General features: G+C 47.2%; 1 protein-coding gene across 1 annotated transcript in view; it reads left to right on the top strand.

Annotated features, from left to right (window-relative positions):
- MMRN2 (multimerin 2) overlaps positions 1-17,955 on the top strand; it is a 29,751-nt gene extending 11,796 nt beyond the window's left edge. The window contains exons 2-7 of the mRNA XM_044420366.1: positions 7,624-7,746; positions 8,686-8,792; positions 9,911-9,979; positions 10,839-10,991; positions 13,036-14,898; positions 16,792-17,955. Of these exons, the coding sequence (XP_044276301.1) occupies positions 7,624-7,746; positions 8,686-8,792; positions 9,911-9,979; positions 10,839-10,991; positions 13,036-14,898; positions 16,792-17,174 (2,698 nt within the window). The 3' untranslated portion in view covers positions 17,175-17,955. The remainder of the gene's footprint in view (positions 1-7,623; positions 7,747-8,685; positions 8,793-9,910; positions 9,980-10,838; positions 10,992-13,035; positions 14,899-16,791) is intronic.
- The last annotated feature ends 1,172 nt before the right edge of the window (positions 17,956-19,127 follow it).

Here is a 19,127-nt window from a genome sequence, read left to right as displayed (position 1 = left end):
CTTTGATTCCGTTGAGCTTTTCAAGTGCATACCAAATCCTGTTCTTTCAAGTTACTTGCTTTTGCTAAACTTTATTCTTTTCTGTCCACTCCTTCTTTTAAAAACCTGCTTAGCTCCTTTATTTTACTCCCAGTGAGTGACTGTAAATGACCTACTTTCTGGTTTACTAACTTTCCTCTTTTGCCTTGCCTTCTGTTCTTAATTCAGAGCCGGTGTGGTGTAGTGGTTAAGAGCACGGGACTGGGACTCAGGCAATCTGGGTTCTAGTCCCCGCTCGGCCATGGAGCCAACTGGGTGACTTTGGGCCAGTCACAGACTCTCAGCCCAACCTCCCTCACAGGGTTGTTGTTGTGGGGATAAGATGGAGGAGGAGAATGATGTAAGCTGCCTTGAGCCCTTTGAGGAAAAAGGCAGGATATAAATCGGGGAAAAAAAAAAAATCCTTAGCTCACTTGATTCTTTTCTTTTTCTTTCTGGTAATGCTCTTAGGGTGAAATCTTGCACTTTAGAACACTTTTCTATCTAAAGATGCATACGCTTGCACCCGTTCTCTTTCTTCTTTCCTTGCATTGGTTTCTCCTCCCTGCCCCACAGTATCTAGTTTAAGCTCTTTTATTTGAATGAGTTTCAAATAAAACTTCAAACTTTCCATTTGAAGTGCCTGCACTAACTGGGTACTCTTTTCTCTCGTCAAACCCAGTTCCCCTTCATGTTCCTCTATCATTTGACACTCTCCTGTTCTAAAAAGTGTCTTTTCTTTTTTAATCTATCATTCATCTTTGCTATTTTTCTCTTTCTGCTTCCCGCCTGTGGAATACCCTTTCTTCCAAACTGTCCAGGCTCCATTTCTGCCCATGACAAAACAACCCCTGAAAATCTACTTTTTTTAAAAAAATTGCCTTCCAATTTGGCTGGACTGTTTGTCTAGGAGACCTGAAGTAATTTGGTAAAGAGAAGATGCTGCCGACTGCTGTAATTTCTTCAGGGTTGACTTCACCCAAGTCACAGAGAGAGTAAGTTATGATATAACATCGCCCTTTTCAGGAGAAAATATGGACTCACTCAGAACATGCTTCAAGCTTGCATGCACCCAGTTAAGGCACTTCCAGACAAGGCTTTAATTGTGTGATTGCACTGTCTCATCCGTGGATTTTTTCTATTGTTATTTTTTGCAGGGGGAGGAGGTATCCCCCTGCAAAAAAAACATTATCTTCAATTTGTAGCTCTCTCATTTTTCCCACCAGGCCCCCCACTTTTTTCCTTGCCATAAAAAACCTTTAAAGCAAGGAATCCCTTCTTCAAGGGAAAATAGATGGAATACCTGCTGCCCGTTAATGCTAGTTCTCTGTCTGGAAATGCTCTGCCTTTAAGAGGAATCTGAAATACAACCCGCAGAGCAGCATCCCACAGCCAGTGCAAAGATGAAGGCAAAGGGCAAACCAGCTTCTGAATCAGCGGGAGCTCTCCCGTTGTGGTGGCGAGAGTGTGCATCAAGTTGCGATCAAAGGTGCTTTCAGAACAGAGAAAACATTTTATCATCACATTGATGTGGTGCAGGAGCTGAGAAATCGAACATCCATTTTAGCCTGCCATTTTGTGCATGCTGCTTCTCGCAATGCTTCCGAACTGGCGCCTTTTGACTTTAGTAAGACGTTTTCCCGTAAGAAACCTGTTTGACCAGTACAGAGGGAAGGGCAGGAGCTCGCTAGCTGGGCACTCCATTTGCATGAGCCTCTGGCGCCTCCAGGCTGGGCCGGGCAAGGTCCTCCTTTGGAACCACGGGCTTCCAAGGCCCGCAGGGTGCAGGCCACATGGAGGAACGCGACACGTTTCGTGGGCCAGATCATCTCATCCAGCAAGGCCAACTCCACCGACTTTACCCTACCCCAGGCCATTTTGACCTTTTCCATGCTGGGAGAGGCACCAAATTCCACGACGCTCTCAGGATGGAGAAGAGAGCTCAGCCAGCCTGGGCTGAAGCAGCTCTGCACCCCATTTCTGCCCCAAGCTTCATGTGCTGTGCAGGTCTTGGCTGCCCCTGAGGACAGCAGCTCTCCCTCCCAGACCCGGCCGAGTCTGCTGCCACCCCTGGGGGGCTTCGTGGATGCAGAACCTCTGCAGCTGAGTGCGACGCCTCTGTGGTCCAGATCAGGTCCACAGGCCAGAGGTCCGCCTCCTTGGTGCACACAGGGCTCAGCTATACTGAAGGGGAGGAATCCATAGTAGGACTGGGAATCCCACCAGTTCCCAGGCTCAGGTCCCTAGATTCCATTCTGCTTTCCTGCAGCCTTGAGTCTGAATTCCTGGCCGGCGCACCCAGCATCCTTGCCTGGAAATGCGTCTCATACGCTGCATAAGCGGCATCCGCCTTCTGCCTCAAACGCAACAGCCTTTGCGCTGCGGCAGCCCACACAAAAGAAGGTTGCAGGGTGCGTGGCCTTTGTTCCGTGGATTTCCTCTTGGCGCAGCATGAGAAGCCTGTGCCTGCTGGAGGAACAGGTAGTCTACATGGGTAGCTCCATTCCATTCCATCCCTGCTCTGCTAGGTAGACCGGTTGTCTACCTTGCGATATGCAATAGCTTCCTATGGATCCTGTGAACCTCTGAATTCTACCACAGAAGCCCCGTACAGCTACCACAACTTGTGGTGAGGACATGCACACAGCAGTGCTCAGACTTGGAGCAGCTAGGGGCTGTGGAGAGTTGGAGGCATTGCATCGTGCAATCCTGCGGTGCAAGCTCAAACAGGCAATCCATGTTGAACCGGCAGGTGGCTTGTCTAAGCTATCGGATCCTGATGGTGCAATTCCCTGCCTTAATTTAAGAGGAGACTGGATAGAGCTGCTGCTGGATGGCTGAACGGAGAGTCAAAGTCCGGCAGCGAGGCACACGGACAACTTGATGTTCTCCTGCACTCGGTGACTGACAACCGCGTGCCCTTGAGCCAAAGCGAAAGGCCCATCCGTGTGTTTAACTGGTGTGACCATTCATTTGCACACGCGTCACCGCCCGGCATTGCAGTTGTCAGGCGACAAGCGTGGGTGTGTGCAAGAGCACTCTCCTACGGAGGACAGAAGTGAGTCTATTTACTGTAGAGAAGGAGAGGAAGAGAAGGAACGGGGCATGGGAAGTACTTGCCGGTTGCATAGCGAATGCTGTCCAGTTGTTCATGGTTGGCTAGAAGCTGCCCTTGCATTGGGATGCTGTGAATTTTGGGGAAGAGTCTCAGGGTGCAGAGCTCCAGGGCTTACCTTATGTAAGAAGGTGGTGGAGGGACGGGAGGGCTTTCTGAGCTCGTCCTTTTACGGTTTTCATCCTGCGCCATCCTTAACAGGACTTAGCTAGGAGGAATTCCTTCTGCAGACCTTCCCTAAAAGCTTCTGGTTGGGCTCTGCTGTTATCAGAAGTCTTCTGTTAGCAGCTCAGGAAAAACAACCACAACCCTCGCGTGGCTTTCAGGCACTTAGCAAGCAGCAGCAGAGGGAAGCCCCATGGGAGGAGGTCCTGGCTAAGCCTTCAAAGGCTAAATTGAAAAATCCAGCAGCTGCCAAGGCTTGGTGGAGAAGAAGCAGATGCAGAATGTCAGCACGGGGCTAGTTGTAGTGGGAACACGAGCGCCTGGTGGCAGCTGTCCCTCCACGTCTGCCGGGCTAGGGCTAGAGCTCCCAGTGTGCACAGGTCACGCTGGCAGGGATGACTCAGGGTGTCCTCCAACGCGTCTGGAAGGTCCCCGGCTGGACAAGGCCATTCCAGCCCACAGGCTGCAAAACAGAGGCAAGACATGGAGAGCCAATTTCAGTGGGGAACACAAAATAATCGAAGACAAGAAGCCTTGAAAATGAATTCTTTTCCCTTCCAGAAAACAGACCTATGCCTGAGGCTGCCGGACTTCTCCAGCAACCATATATAACTATGCCCGTTCCGTAAATGTGCGTTTATTTGCGGGTTGAAAGCAGCAAAGTGAGGGCTGCTATGGGGCACACCCAGGGGGTGGGGAGAAGCTTGGGAGCACAGCTTGTAAAGCACCCAGAACGTGCTTCAGGTAACTGCCGAAAAGCCCCTTTATATTACCCCCAACTGGGAAAGACACCCCCTGCCCCAAACAAACATGGCACGGTTTTCACCAAATCCAGAGCAGAGCTACTCGCCAGTGCAACGCCGTGTCCTAGCTTAGGATTGGAGACTTTGGACTTTGTGCCCTTCATGTGTTACGAACAGCAGCAGCAGCTGTAGTCCTGCACGTAGAAAACAGCCGCAATAGAGAAAGGTCCCATTTTTCTTAGTTTCCTTCTTCCAGGGACATTAAAAAAAAACCTTGGAGGAACACTGTGTTTCTTCATTTGTTTGCTACTGCAAAATTGCATAACCCACCACCTATCAAAATGTTTTCCCACTGTACTTTTAAAATATTAATTGAATATAGGTCATAAAATGCAGTAGCATTAAAATTACATAGTAAATAAAAAGATCACAAGATCGATTCTAGAGGGAGTAAAATTATTTAAGATAGTGATGGTTTTCTTCTGATACTGAAAAGAAAGCAACATTGATGCCTGGCTAGCTTCTCTGGAGCAGCCGTGTGGAATCAAGGTTCCACAACGGAGAAGACCCCGTCTTACAGAATAGGGCTTCTTACAAGGAATCATCAGCATCTTGAATTACACATAGGATTAGAGTGTTAGCCAGGACACTGATTTAAGCATTGGCAAGATGTGACCGCGGTGCCCCAATCTGAACTAGAAGTCTGCATTCTGGACTAGTTGTAGCTTCCAGGTAGTCTTTGGTGACAACCCTACACCCAACACATTGCAGCACTCTAACATTTAAAAAAGCATTTCCCATTTATTGTGTGCAATGGAGCAATTCTCCTCTTACCACCTCTGGACTTGATTGCCTCTTTCTCCGGCTGTTGGACCATGCTTGAGAACCTGAAACCAAAACTCGTCTGTGACTTCATCTGGATGTTGGCAAGAACTGCACAAGATCACTATGCATGGGTGTGGAAATGGACAGAGAGGAAAGCTGACAGGAAAGAATTTGAGGTGTTCAAAAAGTGGTGTTGGGGGAGAGCTTTGGACACACAGAAAGACAAACAAGTGGATCCTAGACCAGATCAAGCTAGAATTTGCTTGGGAAGCAAAAATGACATAACTGAGGCTGTTGGGCTTCAGGTGCCTCGTGAGAAGGCAAGACTCATTGGAGAAGACAATCATGATAGGGCATGCAGAAAAAGAAGAGGAAAACCCAACTCCCAGATGGATCAGTTCCATCAAGGAAGCCCCAAGCTTGAGTTTACAAGAACTGAGCTGTGCTGTGGAGGAAAGGACATCTGGGGAGCTTTCCTTCATAGGGTGGCCGTCAGTCAGAGATGACTTGATGGCACTTAGCAGCAAGAAGCACAAGCTTATCCTGAGGTGTATCTCTGGGAAACAACACACCTTGATGGTTTTCCTGCACTGCCCCATGGGCTGCACTTAGCACCCAGCTCTCCCCCTCCAGCCCTTCCCCCTCTTCCTGAGAGGCGTGGGAGGTTTCGCTTGGGCTGGATCATGCCTCTTGTTCTTTCTTTCATCGGTCTCCTCCTCTAGGACGCTAATCTTCCACGCACACTCACCTCCTCTTCAGGGCTGACCTCAGCTTTCACTCTGAAGCTTTATATGCTTTCCCATTGTTTTGACCACTCCAACTCCAGACAGAAACTTTCCCTTCTATGGAGTTTATCAGCGCCTGAGTTCCTCTTGTTCCACTCCAAGATATTAGACTGCGGCAGAGTCCCAGGCATTCTTTGGAAGTGGCAAGTTCTCTCCACCCCAGGCAATAACTACTCTATCTCAATGCAAACAGCATTGGCGGAAAGGGCTCCTGACCTTTCCAAATTCTTGGCATGACGCTAGTGGCATTGTGTGAATATTTATGGCTTGTTTTGTTGCTTAATCCACCTGCCTTTTTACCAGAGAGGAGTATTTATATCAGTACAATGTGAAGGGAAGCTCCTAGCTGGAGAGAACTTGTTTGCTGCAACGACTGGCTAGTTGCCAACACAGTTTGGAGTAGAAATAGACCGAGAGCGGCTTGCTGCACACCAATGGCTCAGTCCGTGTGTAAAAGCTAACGCTGAGTTGCTTAGCTCATAGTATTCAGACTCTCCAGTCTTTTGTTTTCAGTCCTCCACTTGGGAACAAGGGTTGACTTCGAAACCCTGAGCTCTGGTTATTTTGTGGTTAAACAACTTGTTGAGAGTTGGGCAATTGCTTGGTCAGCCCTGGGTTGCTTAGCCCCTAAATAACCTGCAGTTCCGGGCTCAGATGTAGCAATGACAACCCAGGAACAAGACGTTCCCAGGATGGTGACTGAAGGCAGAGGTGTGCCTTGCTGTGCTGTTCAGCCCTGACAATCCCCGAGTTGCAAAAACCACATATGCACACTGGGACATTTTGTAATGCTGCAAAGGCAGGGAACTACTTTCCCCTTGCTTTCACCAAAGCATATGATGGAGGAGAGCGGTGGTGCCAGGGTCAAAGTGCATCTGCCCACCACCAGAATCCCCCGTTCTCTCCGACAGCAGCTGGAAGGAAATTCCTCTTCTCAGCGCTTTGTGAACTCCCTCTGGTGCAACGCAAAATATTTAGGTGTGGCCCGGTCTAGAATGGGCAGTTAGGGCCTTGAAGCTTTACAGAAGATGGGCTCTTGGTAGAGAAGAAAGCCACTCAAGTCCCTTGTAGACGTGGATGAACACAGCTAACGGGACTTCTGGCCCCTGCTTGGGGGCACAGCTTTGGTGGGCTTTGCATCTGTGCACCAGACGTTCTCACTGCTCCTCCAGTGCCCAACTTTGATTTGCATCCAAATGAGATGAACACTCGCAAGCGCGTCAGAGTTGGCATACTAGCAGGAACTGCTGGGTTGGGGGTTTAACCAAAATGGAACCTGGAGGCTTGTGCACAGAGAAGTGGAGGGCAGGGGTTTCATACAACTCCAGAGTGAAACCTCCCAGGCTCAATTTCTGTCACCCACATGTAGGATTAAGAAACGCTCCTGCATAAAACCCCAGAACGCTTTTGCCAATCTGAGACCTGCCTTCCCACAACTAGTGCATCTCTGTGCTGAACTCCCACCATCCTTGGTGACAGGCCATGCTCACTGGGGATGATGTGATTCGTAGTCCAGAACAACTGCGGGTTGGGGAAAGATATTGCTGAGCTAACTGGACCAGCTGCCTCACTCAGTATATGGCCCAGGGGCAGTGCTATGGACTGAAAAGATTGTGGGTGCAGGCCCAACAGATGGACCCCCCCCAAAAGAAAAGAAAAGAAAAGAAAAGAAAAGAAAAGAAAAGAAAAGAAAAGAAAAGCAGGGCAGGGCAGGGTTCTTAAGCACTGAACAGGTGCCTTAACAACATGTCCTCTCTGTGCTACGGAGAAGGCAGAAATCCACAGGAAAGCCTCCTCCAGCATGGCTATGTAACAATAGGAAATACTTCCCAAGCGGATTTCTCCCCACACGGCTTGGACTGAAGGCAGGGAGAACCTGCTTGCAGGAGTACGGGTGCTTGATTGTGTCAAAGCAGTCCATGGTGGTCGGTGTCACATTTCCTTCCTGCATTTCCCTCTTCCTTCTGCCTAGGAACTGGTGTTCCTTCGTTCGGTCCCGGCTGGTCACGTACAGCACGGCTTGCAAGACAGAGAAGTACATCGTGAAGTCACAGGAGCTGTGCCCAGAGGGGGCTCCAGAATGCCAGAAGATCATGTAAGCTGCCAGCTCTTCCTCTTACTGAGGGTCCCGATTGCTCTGAAGTGGAGGTGGCCCTCCAGGCATTTTGGCCTGCAATTCCCATTAGACCTAGCAAGCACAGCCAATGGTGAAGGATGCTGGGAGGTGTAGGCCAAAATAGCTGGAGGGTCAGAAGTTGCCCACCCATGAATGTGCTGATTTTTGTATCAGCGTAGATTTTAGATAGCTTGGCTTTACCGCAAGGGTTGTGAGATAAAGAGACGCCTGAACCAATCTCTTGCCCCAGGTCAGCTCCTCTGCAAATTGCATTGCTACCTGAGATGCAGCAATGAACACAAACTGAAATTCATTGCATGTCACAAACTGGAAAGCCAAAGCAGGGATGTTTATTACTTACTGGATCCGATGATCTGGAACCTGAATTTACCTGTATCTTAAGTGCATCAGGGAATTCAGACGCAGTGTTGTTTCTGCGTCTATTCAGGGAAGGGTTCCAAACTTGGGCAAGAAGAGTCGTTCATTCTGGGAGTCTGCATTGAAAAACTTAGGTCAGATAAAGCTGCCGGCATTTGGCTCTGAGGAGCTGTACAATCCATAAGCACAGCCACAGACAGCGTTTCGAGAGAGCTAACAAATGGATCTAAGGAATCCAGCCTACCAAGCCCAGCTCTCCTTGATAAGGCTTTCTTACGCGCCCTCCAGTAAGTCACATGACTGGGCTTGGGATGTGATGGCGCATTGCCTGATTGCTTTGCCACTCCGGACACGAACGGGGCAATCCAATATTGAGGCCACCCTGTGACTTAGATCTCATCCAAAGCTGCACATGCTATGGGAAAGATGAGCGCAGCTTGATTGTTTTCATTTATTATATATAAATTTATCATAGTCCCAGTTGGTCCCAAAAACCAAAGATTGCCCACCTGTTACCTGCTGAGTGCTTCTTCTCTTTAGGTACAGAATGGCTTTGAATCCAGTCTACCAGGTGAAGCAAAAAGTCATCACCTCTTTGCATTGGAAGTGCTGCCCTGGCTACATGGGCAAGAACTGTGAGCACCATGGTAAGAAAAGCCGCAAGGCAAAGAACTGACGACGTCAGACCTAGCCGGAGGGACATGCCCTGGGTCACCCTGCAGAATGCACCCTGTTTGTGTAGGATGCTGGCCTGGTTTGTCTTCCTTCTGACATCAACAGGGAAGGCATTGCTCAGTTCCTTCTCTTGTTACAAAGGTAGCCGCGGAAAACCCTCTCCACATGGGAGGTGTCCTCCTCACAGCTTCCTCTCATGTCAGACACTGTCCCAGTCTCCAGAAAGGATGTGGGACGATGTGCCCTGAAGCTTCTGATTTTTCAGTAGGAGCACAGGAAGTGGATGTGGCATTACATAAAGGTGCCCTAAGCCAGAAGGATCCTGTCGAGCAGCTCTCTCCAACCAGGTGCCCTCCAGCTTTGGACTATTCCCTTGGTTATTTCTGACCTTTCGTAATGCTGACTGGGGCTGAAGGGGGATGCTTCAGAGGTCCCCAGGTTGGAAGAGGAGGGGATGGTTGTATTCTGAGAGCAAAGGGAGCAGTTGCTAAGAGATGGAGCAGAGAAACAGGAATTCCCCAGTGAGGCAGATGTTACCTTGACGATGGCCAGGCAAGGTAGGTGGCCTTACGTGACCTGCCATGAGCTGGACCTATGAACTGCGAGGTTCATGGAAAGGGGCTTTGCCATCTCCGTTCCTCTTTGCACCTGCCTGCAGCCTTCCTAAGCAACATGGATGCAATGCTGGGTGCCAATGCAGGAGGGAGAACGAACTAAAATTTGGAGGAGATCTGTTCTATTTAGGGTCAACCAACCTTCCAGAGAAGGTTTTTGGGGCAGGGGTGGCTGCAGAGGGGCAGGTCTGTCTCACTCGGCCTCTGCCTTCCTATCTGCAATATCTGGCTGGCCTCCTTCACAAGGCTTTTGTAGGGATACCGAATATATGTGAAATGAGTTGAACTGAAAAGTAAGCATTGTTAAGACGGGATGCTAAAAATCTGCATGCCTAGCACAATTAGATTAAAATCTGGGATGCTTTATGAATGAAACTCTCCATAAATAGCTAAATAATTCCTGCCCACCCATTCTACTGAACTGTGAGAAGCCAAGGCATAAGGATAACCAGGGATATTTTCAATTTTGTTTGCAGAGCCAAATTTTCTTCTGGGGGCCACCAATCAGCCCGGAGGCTGGGAAGAAGAAGCATTTGCAAGTCAAAGTATGCTCAAATTCAAATACTCTCCCACAATTAGAGTAATGCGGCCTGGACCTTGTTATAACGAGTCTCCATTCTCTCGCTAGACAAACAGTTATTATTTTGTGCAATGGAGAAGGCCAAAAGTTCATGCCAAAAGAAGGTCACTACATAATCCATAGTGACTGATAATAATGAATCATTGTAATTGTCCTTAATATACTGCTTTTCGCATGAGATAAACCTACGGAAAAGGGATGGTGAGAATTGCTGCATGGTGGGGGTTTCGCTGAAACCTCAGCCGGGGAGGTAAGGTTTGCCGTGTGCCGAGATGCCACTGAGTGACGGCTGGGGCTGCATGAGCAGGTGGAAATGGGAGAAATTGACACGCTGGGGGAATGGCTTGCTTGCTAGTTCTCCTGGACCTGTGGATCCCTGGGCATTTAGCGTGGAGCCAGCCCTACCACGTGGCAGTGAGACAGGCAGTGCAACCAGAAGCTGGTTTTGTGTGTTATGAGAAGAAACCAGTGGCTAATTCTTGTATCTACCTATAATTAACTGCTGGTGTTTTCCTGCCAGTCAGAGGGAGAGGCACTTACGGGATTCTCAGCTGCCGGAAAACCTTCCTGGCCTTAGCTGCCCTGCACCTTGACTTGGAGGATGGGAGTGCCACTTGTAGCCACTGTTGCTAAGCCAGGCCTGTGGCGGCAGGCGGAGGGAGATGCGGCAGTGTGTGTGTTGTGGGGGACCATTTGTAGAGCTGCGCTGTAAGGATCTGGAATCCTTCCCCCCTTTGGGGAACCCCTTCCAGACAAGGGAAGCCCCAGAAGGGATTTACCTGCTGCCCCATCTTTGCAACAAGTGCCTTCTTCACTGGATTCAGGAGAGATCACAGAGACCCACCAGAAGCAAGAGGCGTTGTTGGTGGATCTGCAGAACGATATTCACCAAGCAGCGACCAACCTGGGAGTCTTACAGAAGGCGCTGCAGCCTAATGACAGCAGCACAAGTGGAGAAAGGAGCCACAGACATCCAGGTGCGTGTGAGTGAGGGGCAGGTCAGAAGCGCTGGGTGTGCAGCTGGACGCAAATTAATGGCAAGCAACCCAGTAGAAATTGTAGAATGGCTGTCTGTTTTTTTTTAAATTAGATTTACATCCCTCCTTTTTTTCTCTTAAAGAATTCAAAGTGGCTTACATCATTCTTCTCTTTTGCTCTCAGTTTTATCCCAGAACAACAACCCTGTGAGGTGGGCCGGGCTGAGAGTCTGTGGCTGGCCCAACGTCACCCAGTTGGCTCCATGGCTGAGTGGGGACTAGAACCCGGATCGCCTGAGTCCCAGTCCCACGCTCTTAACCACTACGCCACACTGGCTCTCAGCCTTGGTGTGCTTGCCAAATGTCAGCTAACTGCATAAAATAAAGCAAGCAACTTATTTATTGCTGTAAGCCGCCCCAGGCTTCGGTGAATGGGGCGGCATAGAAGTTTACTAAATAAATAATAATAATAAAGGAACACGTATTATATTTTTAATTATATGAGACACTCACTCATAGATGACACGTGTGTGTCTCACATGCCTGTGTGTTTAAGTGGAATCTTACTGGTGCACCAATCTAATTCCACATCTCCTTCTCAGTTCAGGCAGGAAGGTCTGTGCAATGTGACCCAGCCTAACTAAGGATAGAACGCAGCTGGATGGAGTGACTGTACAGCATCCTGACCGCCTTGAGGAAAGGGTGGGATTTGAATGCAATAATATAAAAAGTAATTTTGTGCTCCTTACCATGCTCAGGGTAGATGGCTGTCTGATCCTTGTGGTGGGCAGTTAGGTTTAGACCAGCAGCTGCACTTGTTTCGTGTTCCTATATTATTATAGTTCTTGCTTACTTTATGAAGACTGAAAGAACTGGGCGTGCTTAGCCTGGAGATGAGAAGACCAAGGGGAGATAGGATAGCTCTCTCCAAGTTCTCGAAAGACTGTCATAAAGAGGAAGAGCAGGTCTATTCTTGACCATCCCAGAGTGCAGACACAGAATAAGGGGCCCAAGTTACAGGAAGTCAGATCCTGGCTGGACATCAGGAAGAACCTCTCAGCTGTTTGAGCGATACAGTGATGGAATCGATGGCCTAAGGAGGTTAGGGGCTGCCCCACACTGGAGGCATCCAAGAGGCAACCGGACAGCCGTTTGAGACCGGTGGTTTAACTCAGAGTCCTGCACTGAGCAGGGGTTGGACCGAATGGCTTTCGGGCCACTCCCAACTGCACGATTTTAGGATTAAATCCCAAGGGAAGAGGTGGCCCCAAATCATTACTCTTTGTTTGCAATTTGCTCTTTGCACTCTGTTCTGCAAAAAATGAAAGCAATTTGAAGGAGGAAAGCATCGTCCCTGGAAGCAACTAAAGAAGCACAGATCTGGCCCATCATAAGGTAAAATGAGGGAATGCAGCGGATATGGAAACCAGTTGGGTACAACTGGCCATCAAAGCAATAGCTGGCATTTGGCAAGCGTCATGCAGTAAGGGGCTGGGCGGAGAGGACAATGACCCATCTTACAGGCTGATGCAACCACACATGCCATCCGTGGGCAGGGCCCACTCACCCCTTTCACACGTACCCAGCCACATTCTTGCCCCATCCCCACACATGCACAGGAACTCCTGGCCGGCCACCCATCTACGTGTGGCAACAAGGCTGGACAAACACACTGTTGCCTTTTTAGACTAATTGCAGCACATGGAAACCATTTCCCTCGTTACTGAAGAAAGAAGTGCTAACTCCAAGTTCCCCTTGTGATTTAATTAGGCTTGGAAAAGTTTCCCCAACTCTAACAAAGGCCTTTTTCATATCTAATTGCTGTTTGAAGCAGAATGGAGAATGGCAGTGCATGAGAAGACTTGAGCCTTCCTTCTCTGATGCTCCATCCCCAAATTGCCCCACTGCCCTGCAGATTGCCTTGAAAAAGGGCCCAACACTGCACTGGGGTGGGTCAAAGAGTGTCAGGCATGCCCTGGGGGCTTCCAGTTCCCCGCAAGTTCATGCTCTTCTTCTGTTGCATTGTTTTCATGCTGTTTTTCAGATGCGCAGGGACAATTCCTCCTGCACCCACTTTTGCCTCACATGGAGAGTTTCTTGAAAGAGCATTTGAACCCTGTCTGGGCAAGCTTTAATAAAAGCCTGCAGGAGCTTTCTCTCGCCCTGAGAAACCTTTCACAGAATGTCGAAGCCAACAGGAAAAGCATAGAGAGATTCCAAGAAAGCACTGTGCCCAAGAAAGACCTGCAAGAGTTGGGCGCCAAGTTTGAATCCAAAGTTCAAGCCAACCTCTTGAGGGCCGACCAGATGAAGAGAGACATCGAGAGTCATTTGCACCTGCAGCAGGCGGCCATCCACTACAACCTGACCTCGATCAAAGCAGACACGGACATGAAGCTCAAGAGGCACCACAAGATGCAGCACTCTCAGTGGTCAGCCTTAAACAGCAGTCTCACAGGCCTGAGGCAAGAACAGCACAAGCTTCAGCGTGAGCTTGAGGCCCTTAATGGGAACCTAGCAGTACAATTTGGCAGTCCGAAGGAGGCATTCACTGTGGCAGAAGTTCAGATTGTAAACCAGACCTTGGCAAGGCATGCTGAACAACTCAAGGAACTATTTGAAGCCTCAGATGAGGACTATGAAGAACTAACTAATGCAATCGAGGCCTTAAAAGCCAACTCAAAGCATGAGATGGAGGAGCTGAGAGTAGATTTAATGGAGAAGAGTCTTATAATAGAAGAAAACAGAGTAGATCAGGAAAGGAAAATTCTAGCGCTCAACCATACTCTGGCAAATATCCAAGAAAGTCATCAGGAACTGCAGAGGTATGTGAAAGCATGCCATTGTGAAAGTCTTCCTTCAGGTGTTGATAAGGAAGATCAAGAAAACATCACCCAGATCAACAGAGAAGAAATGAAGCAACTGGAGGCTCGCTTAAAAGACCTTACAGCAGCTTTCCCCCTTATGCATCAGTCTCTCCATTTCCAACAGGAACAGAGTCGGAAGCTTGAAGTTGCCACGTCTCTTCTTAAGTCTCACACTGAGACTCTGTCTGAGAACATCAGCATCCTGCAAAGAAACGATGAGAAGATACATGGGCACATCAAGTATCTCAACAGCTCTTTCAACTCCCTGCTTTTAGATGCAATGAGACATGAGAAAGCACTTGAGGCCTTGCTTGGAGAGGAAACGATGGAAGTCTTGTTGGAAGATGATCCCGATGCTTTATTGCCGTCACTTCAAGTGATGACTGTTGGATTGATTTCAGACAGTCTCCAAAAGCAAAGTAAGAACCTGGAATCTCTGATGAAGAGAATTGACACTTTGGAGATGGATTACAAGAACAACGCCAATACCCATGAGTCTCTTGAGCATTCTGTCCTCAAGAAGCAAGTAAAAGACGCATTACAAGAGGTCAGCACCCAGCCCAGTAGAGTAGAAGACATGGAACCAAACCATGAGGCTTCCATAGAGGATGCCCTGGACAATCCAGCATATCATGATCTCATGACCCTAAAGAAAGAGATTGGGAACCTCAGCAGGGAGATGAAGAAAAATACATTGCAATGGGATCGCACTCTTTCCTGCTGTAATCAGACAAAGGCCGACTTAGTTGAAACACTTAGCATTTCAGTGGAGAATCTGAGGGAAGACCTTGCATTAATCCAGCAAAACGTTGAGGAACATCTACAGATCTTCCAAAAGCTCTTTGGAAGTCAAAAAGAATTAGCTGCTGCCAATGTCACTTTGGATGTTGCAAAGATTCAGTTGTTGATGGGCAGAAGGCTGAGGAAGCAGCTGAAAGGTCAAGAGAGGCAAAAAAGGAAAGATCCAAAAGAGCCTGGTGACCACAGAGAAGTTGACTTAAATGGAAGAAACAAGATACATACAGAGATCCCAGAGACAGGTATGTTTCTTCCAGTAACATCCTTTAACAATCACATCCTACTTTTTAGGAACTTTGCCCACTGTATCATTTGCATAAAGACCTTTGAGTACCTTAGCAGATTAGATGTGATCCAAGTCAGACAATTTGTAATCACACTTGTGCCCCCACCTTGGATCTGATCATGATCCCACCCTCTGTGCTGTTACTGTTTGCACTGAGAAAGAAGATAATAGTGGCAATGTGGACAGTTTTCTTTCCACGGTAAAGTCTAGTTGGATTGGGGGGTGGGGTGATTTGGACCACATTGTCCCACTGCGGCTGTGAGGACAACCCCAACCACCCCCCCCTTGATTGTTTTTAATTCACACAATAACCCTTGTGTAAATATTTGTCTGTTTCGGCCCATGGAATTTAGAGTAATGCATTGGCAATACCCTAATTTTATAAAAAGGTTGCAACATAAAGTACCATGTGGAGCAGCACACCAGCACACCATGTGGGTTAGGCCTGCTTTCCTGCGAGTTCCCATGTCTATGACATGGAATATTGGCACGTGCAAGGAAACTCTCGCCATGATAGACCTGATGAGTGGATAAACTCCCATGAGTGGATACTCTGGGCTGCATCTCCATGGATAATATAATGCACTTTGGCACCAGAGGAACATGAACAAGGCTCAATAGCTCTCTTCAGGTGTGCACCTGCTTGCCTATAGAACTGACATGGGGATGTGAACATGGATATGAATGCAAGCCCCCATATGCACCTTGGTGCACTGAGTGCGAAAAACCTTCTGATCCAGAACACGCAGAACTTTGAGAGGTTCTTTCGATGAGATGTGCTTCTCAAAGGGTTTTTGTTGTACTGCAGCGCCATCTCTTGGCAAGAGAGTGGCTTTCAGGTTTTTTGAGCTGTGGCTTAGAAGTGTTTCAGCTTCGAAAGTGAGAGCTTTAGGATTTTAGAGTATTTTGAGTGCATTGTATTCAAAAGCCATTTTCTTGTTCCAGGGAGAAGCAAGCATCCCTCTTGTGGTTGCAGGATAACAATGTAATATTGCATTCCAGTGTTTCTCCTTCCTCATTGTCTGCTCAGTCACAGTTCAAGGCTGAGACTGTACAATTTATGCAAGGATTCCCCTGCAAAGGGCAGCTGTGATGCTCCAGCAGTGGCTACAAAAGCACCTGCTTCCAGAGGTGCTTCCCTGCAGCACCTGACAAGTCATCCCAAAATCATAAAAAAGGGCCGTTGGTGTTGGGGCGAAGGAATGGTGAAATTCCCAAGCTCCAGTCCTACAGTGGCCAAGTCAAGTGTGTCGACTCTCTTGGTCCTTCGAGACCTTTTGCTTAGGGGCAACTGGGAATTAGCAAGCTGTCATATGCTCATCATTTTTTGTGGGTTTTTGTGGAAACTCTGTGAAAAGCAGAGGGATTTTTCTTTCTCCTGTCTTCATTTTATCCTGCTGTACTTGCCAAGAACATGAAAGAAGGATGGGACTATAGATTTTGCTCTTCCAGCTTTGAAACAACTTCTGCCACACAGAAGTGATGATGAGGCGGGACAGGAAAAACCTTTTATGACTTTCCCCACACATCTTTAGCTGCTGCCCTCCATTGCTTAGGAGTGAAGTGAAAGTAAGGGAAATGTGTATTTGGGATGGTACAATTGATGTTCAGAAATGCTGGAGGTAAGTTAGGAATTCTACAGCTTGGATCAAAATCCAGTCCTGTTGAGAACTTGAGTGATCTGTACACCTCACCTAATTTTCAGAGTGGCCTTCCAACAATCTCCGAATTTGTATCCAAGCTGGGTTTGGGATACCTTGGAAACGTCTCTACCATTAACACTTTAACATTCCAGGTTTTTTTATAGAATCACATTTGTTGTATAATCCCCTTTTCTTCCCCTATGTAGGCACAGCCGTGGCATTTTATGTAAGATATCCAGAAGAAAGAGAAGATGTACCACATTTCAGCGGGATGCATCTTAATTACGGCAAGGGTTACTTTCCTGAACAGGGCTACTTCAAGGCCCCTCATAATGCTGTTTATATGGTTGCTGTCAACATGGACCTTCCTCCAGCTCCTGCCTTGGGCCGACTGGCTTTAAGCAATGGGAAAAGAATGATCCTGATGGGCAACAAGAAGAGAAAGGCAAACGGAGGCTCCCTAACTAATTTTGTGCTAGTGGAGCTCAAGAGAGGGGAGCACATGTGGTTTGAACTGGTGCAGGGTGCTGCTGTGACACAGAACCCGGCAGGATTGAGCATGGCTGGATTTCTGATATTCAAAACTTGACCAGGGGCCTCAATGTGAGTGATCCTTTCCCATAAGCACAGCAAAGTTACTACTGAGGATATAGTCTCTCAGGTTTGCTACGTGCCTTTTTAAAGGTAGTCCTCTCCTCAAGTTGGCTCAGTGCTGCTTTCTAGAAATAGCTCGTTAGCTACTTAGTACTGTCACAAGCATGGAGGAGGAAAAGGGGCATTCATTTTCCTTCTTCTCTGTGCTGAAGAGCCGCTCAGTCAGACAGCAGTGTGACATCTTTCATTCTGTTCCCCTTCTTCAGTTTCAAAATAGGCCCATCTCTCTTATCCACAGTTGCATAGCTAGGCTGTAGCCGCTGTTGTGCGATGATGATTGAGCCTTTAAGCATGCTAACATGCTTAGGCTACAATTCTATACAGATTTATGGGTCAGTCATATTGACTTTAAGAGGGCTTACTTCTGAATAGACACATATAGGATTTACTGCTTGTGTATATGCTTATCTATCCACTCCTGTTTACCTTACACAGGTTGTGGATTACTTTGCAAATTTTAGTATTTCATTTGAGGGCATGAATCACAGAAACTTTCAGAAATGAGTGTTTGTTCAGTGTACACCCTGAAAACTCTGACATTAAATGTTAATTTCTAGACCAGTCTATTATATACTATCAAAACATTTAACTTCTTTAGGGTGTGATTCTAATGCAGTTCCAACAATGTATATAGATAAATCCTTTGCCTTGTGAATATACTTTTTTAAAATTATCTGCATGTTCTTTGATACTATTAAACTTAACAGGAAATGAAAGTGAGTTTTACTATTTTTCTTTAGGCCTTTCTGTTCCTGACATTTGCTTTAGTGCTCTTCTTTACACATTTGTAAAAATAATCCATACCAGGATGTGTGTCCTGGAAACACTTTGACCTGGTTCAGATAACACAATAGCCTTCTGTGGGGTAATTAACCCTTGGGGTACCACAGGACATGTCATCTACCACCATAAATATCTAAGTCACAGCCAGGGGTTGCTGTGTATCTGAACTCAGGCAGCGGGGGCTGAAAGTACTTAACACATGGCGTTTTAGGGTATGAGGATTGTTTAAACCTCAAGCAGCACTCACCACATGAGTTTGGATGACCCAACAAGCCATGGCAGCTTCTGACCATGGCTTGCATGATCATAATAGTTGCCACCAGGTACTGCAGCTTCTTGTTGGTAAATGAACCCACAATGGGCTCGGTTGTTTTGGCGGACTCATTGATTTCACTCATCTAAGCAGATTATGGACACTTCCTTCATGCTTCCAGTATACCATATAGTGAAAAGTGCACACTAATGATTTCAGAAAAGAGCTGATTAGTCTATTTATCCCCATACCTATATATAAAACTTGGGCATTTGGGCAGAGAAAACAGAAGGTATGCTATCAAAATGTACATGCGTGCATACACCTACATTTGGGAAACAAACAATCTGTGCTCCTGAATGTTCTGTTTTGCAGTCAAAAGGGCAATTGCTAATAAATTTTAGAAAGGCAGATGATGGCATCTACCATGCCTTTGCAACATCTGTTTTGTTTACTGGGAGGTACATCCTGTTGCAGTTAATGGGCTTGATTTGGGAAGAGAGGTACCAATGCTCAGAACTATTTTTTAAAATCCTCCTGTTTTTCATGCACATTGATTGTATGGTACAGCGGTTAAAATGAACACCAAAAAGCCATTCAACAAATTTTGCTAAGGCAATGCTTATTAAAATAGTCAAAACTAGCAAGGGTAAGCAAAAAATTAGTGCTGCCTGCATGAAATTATGTAGGTTAAAATTACATTGTAGGTTAAATTAAAATGACATACCATCATCTAGTGTGCGCTTCACCATTTGCAAGTGTTAATACAATGCTGTGAAATTCTTCAGACTCTGCGATGATCTAAGAATACATTTTTTGTTCACAAGAGACAGGACTGCAGAACAGAAATGG

This window comes from Varanus komodoensis, unplaced genomic scaffold (assembly GCF_004798865.1).
Source record: "Varanus komodoensis strain SLA01 unplaced genomic scaffold, ASM479886v1 scaffold11, whole genome shotgun sequence".
In the NCBI taxonomy this organism is placed as follows: domain Eukaryota; kingdom Metazoa; phylum Chordata; class Lepidosauria; order Squamata; family Varanidae; genus Varanus; species Varanus komodoensis.
The sequence above is the reverse complement of the archived record's forward strand: the minus strand, read 5'-3'. Positions and strand labels throughout refer to the sequence as shown.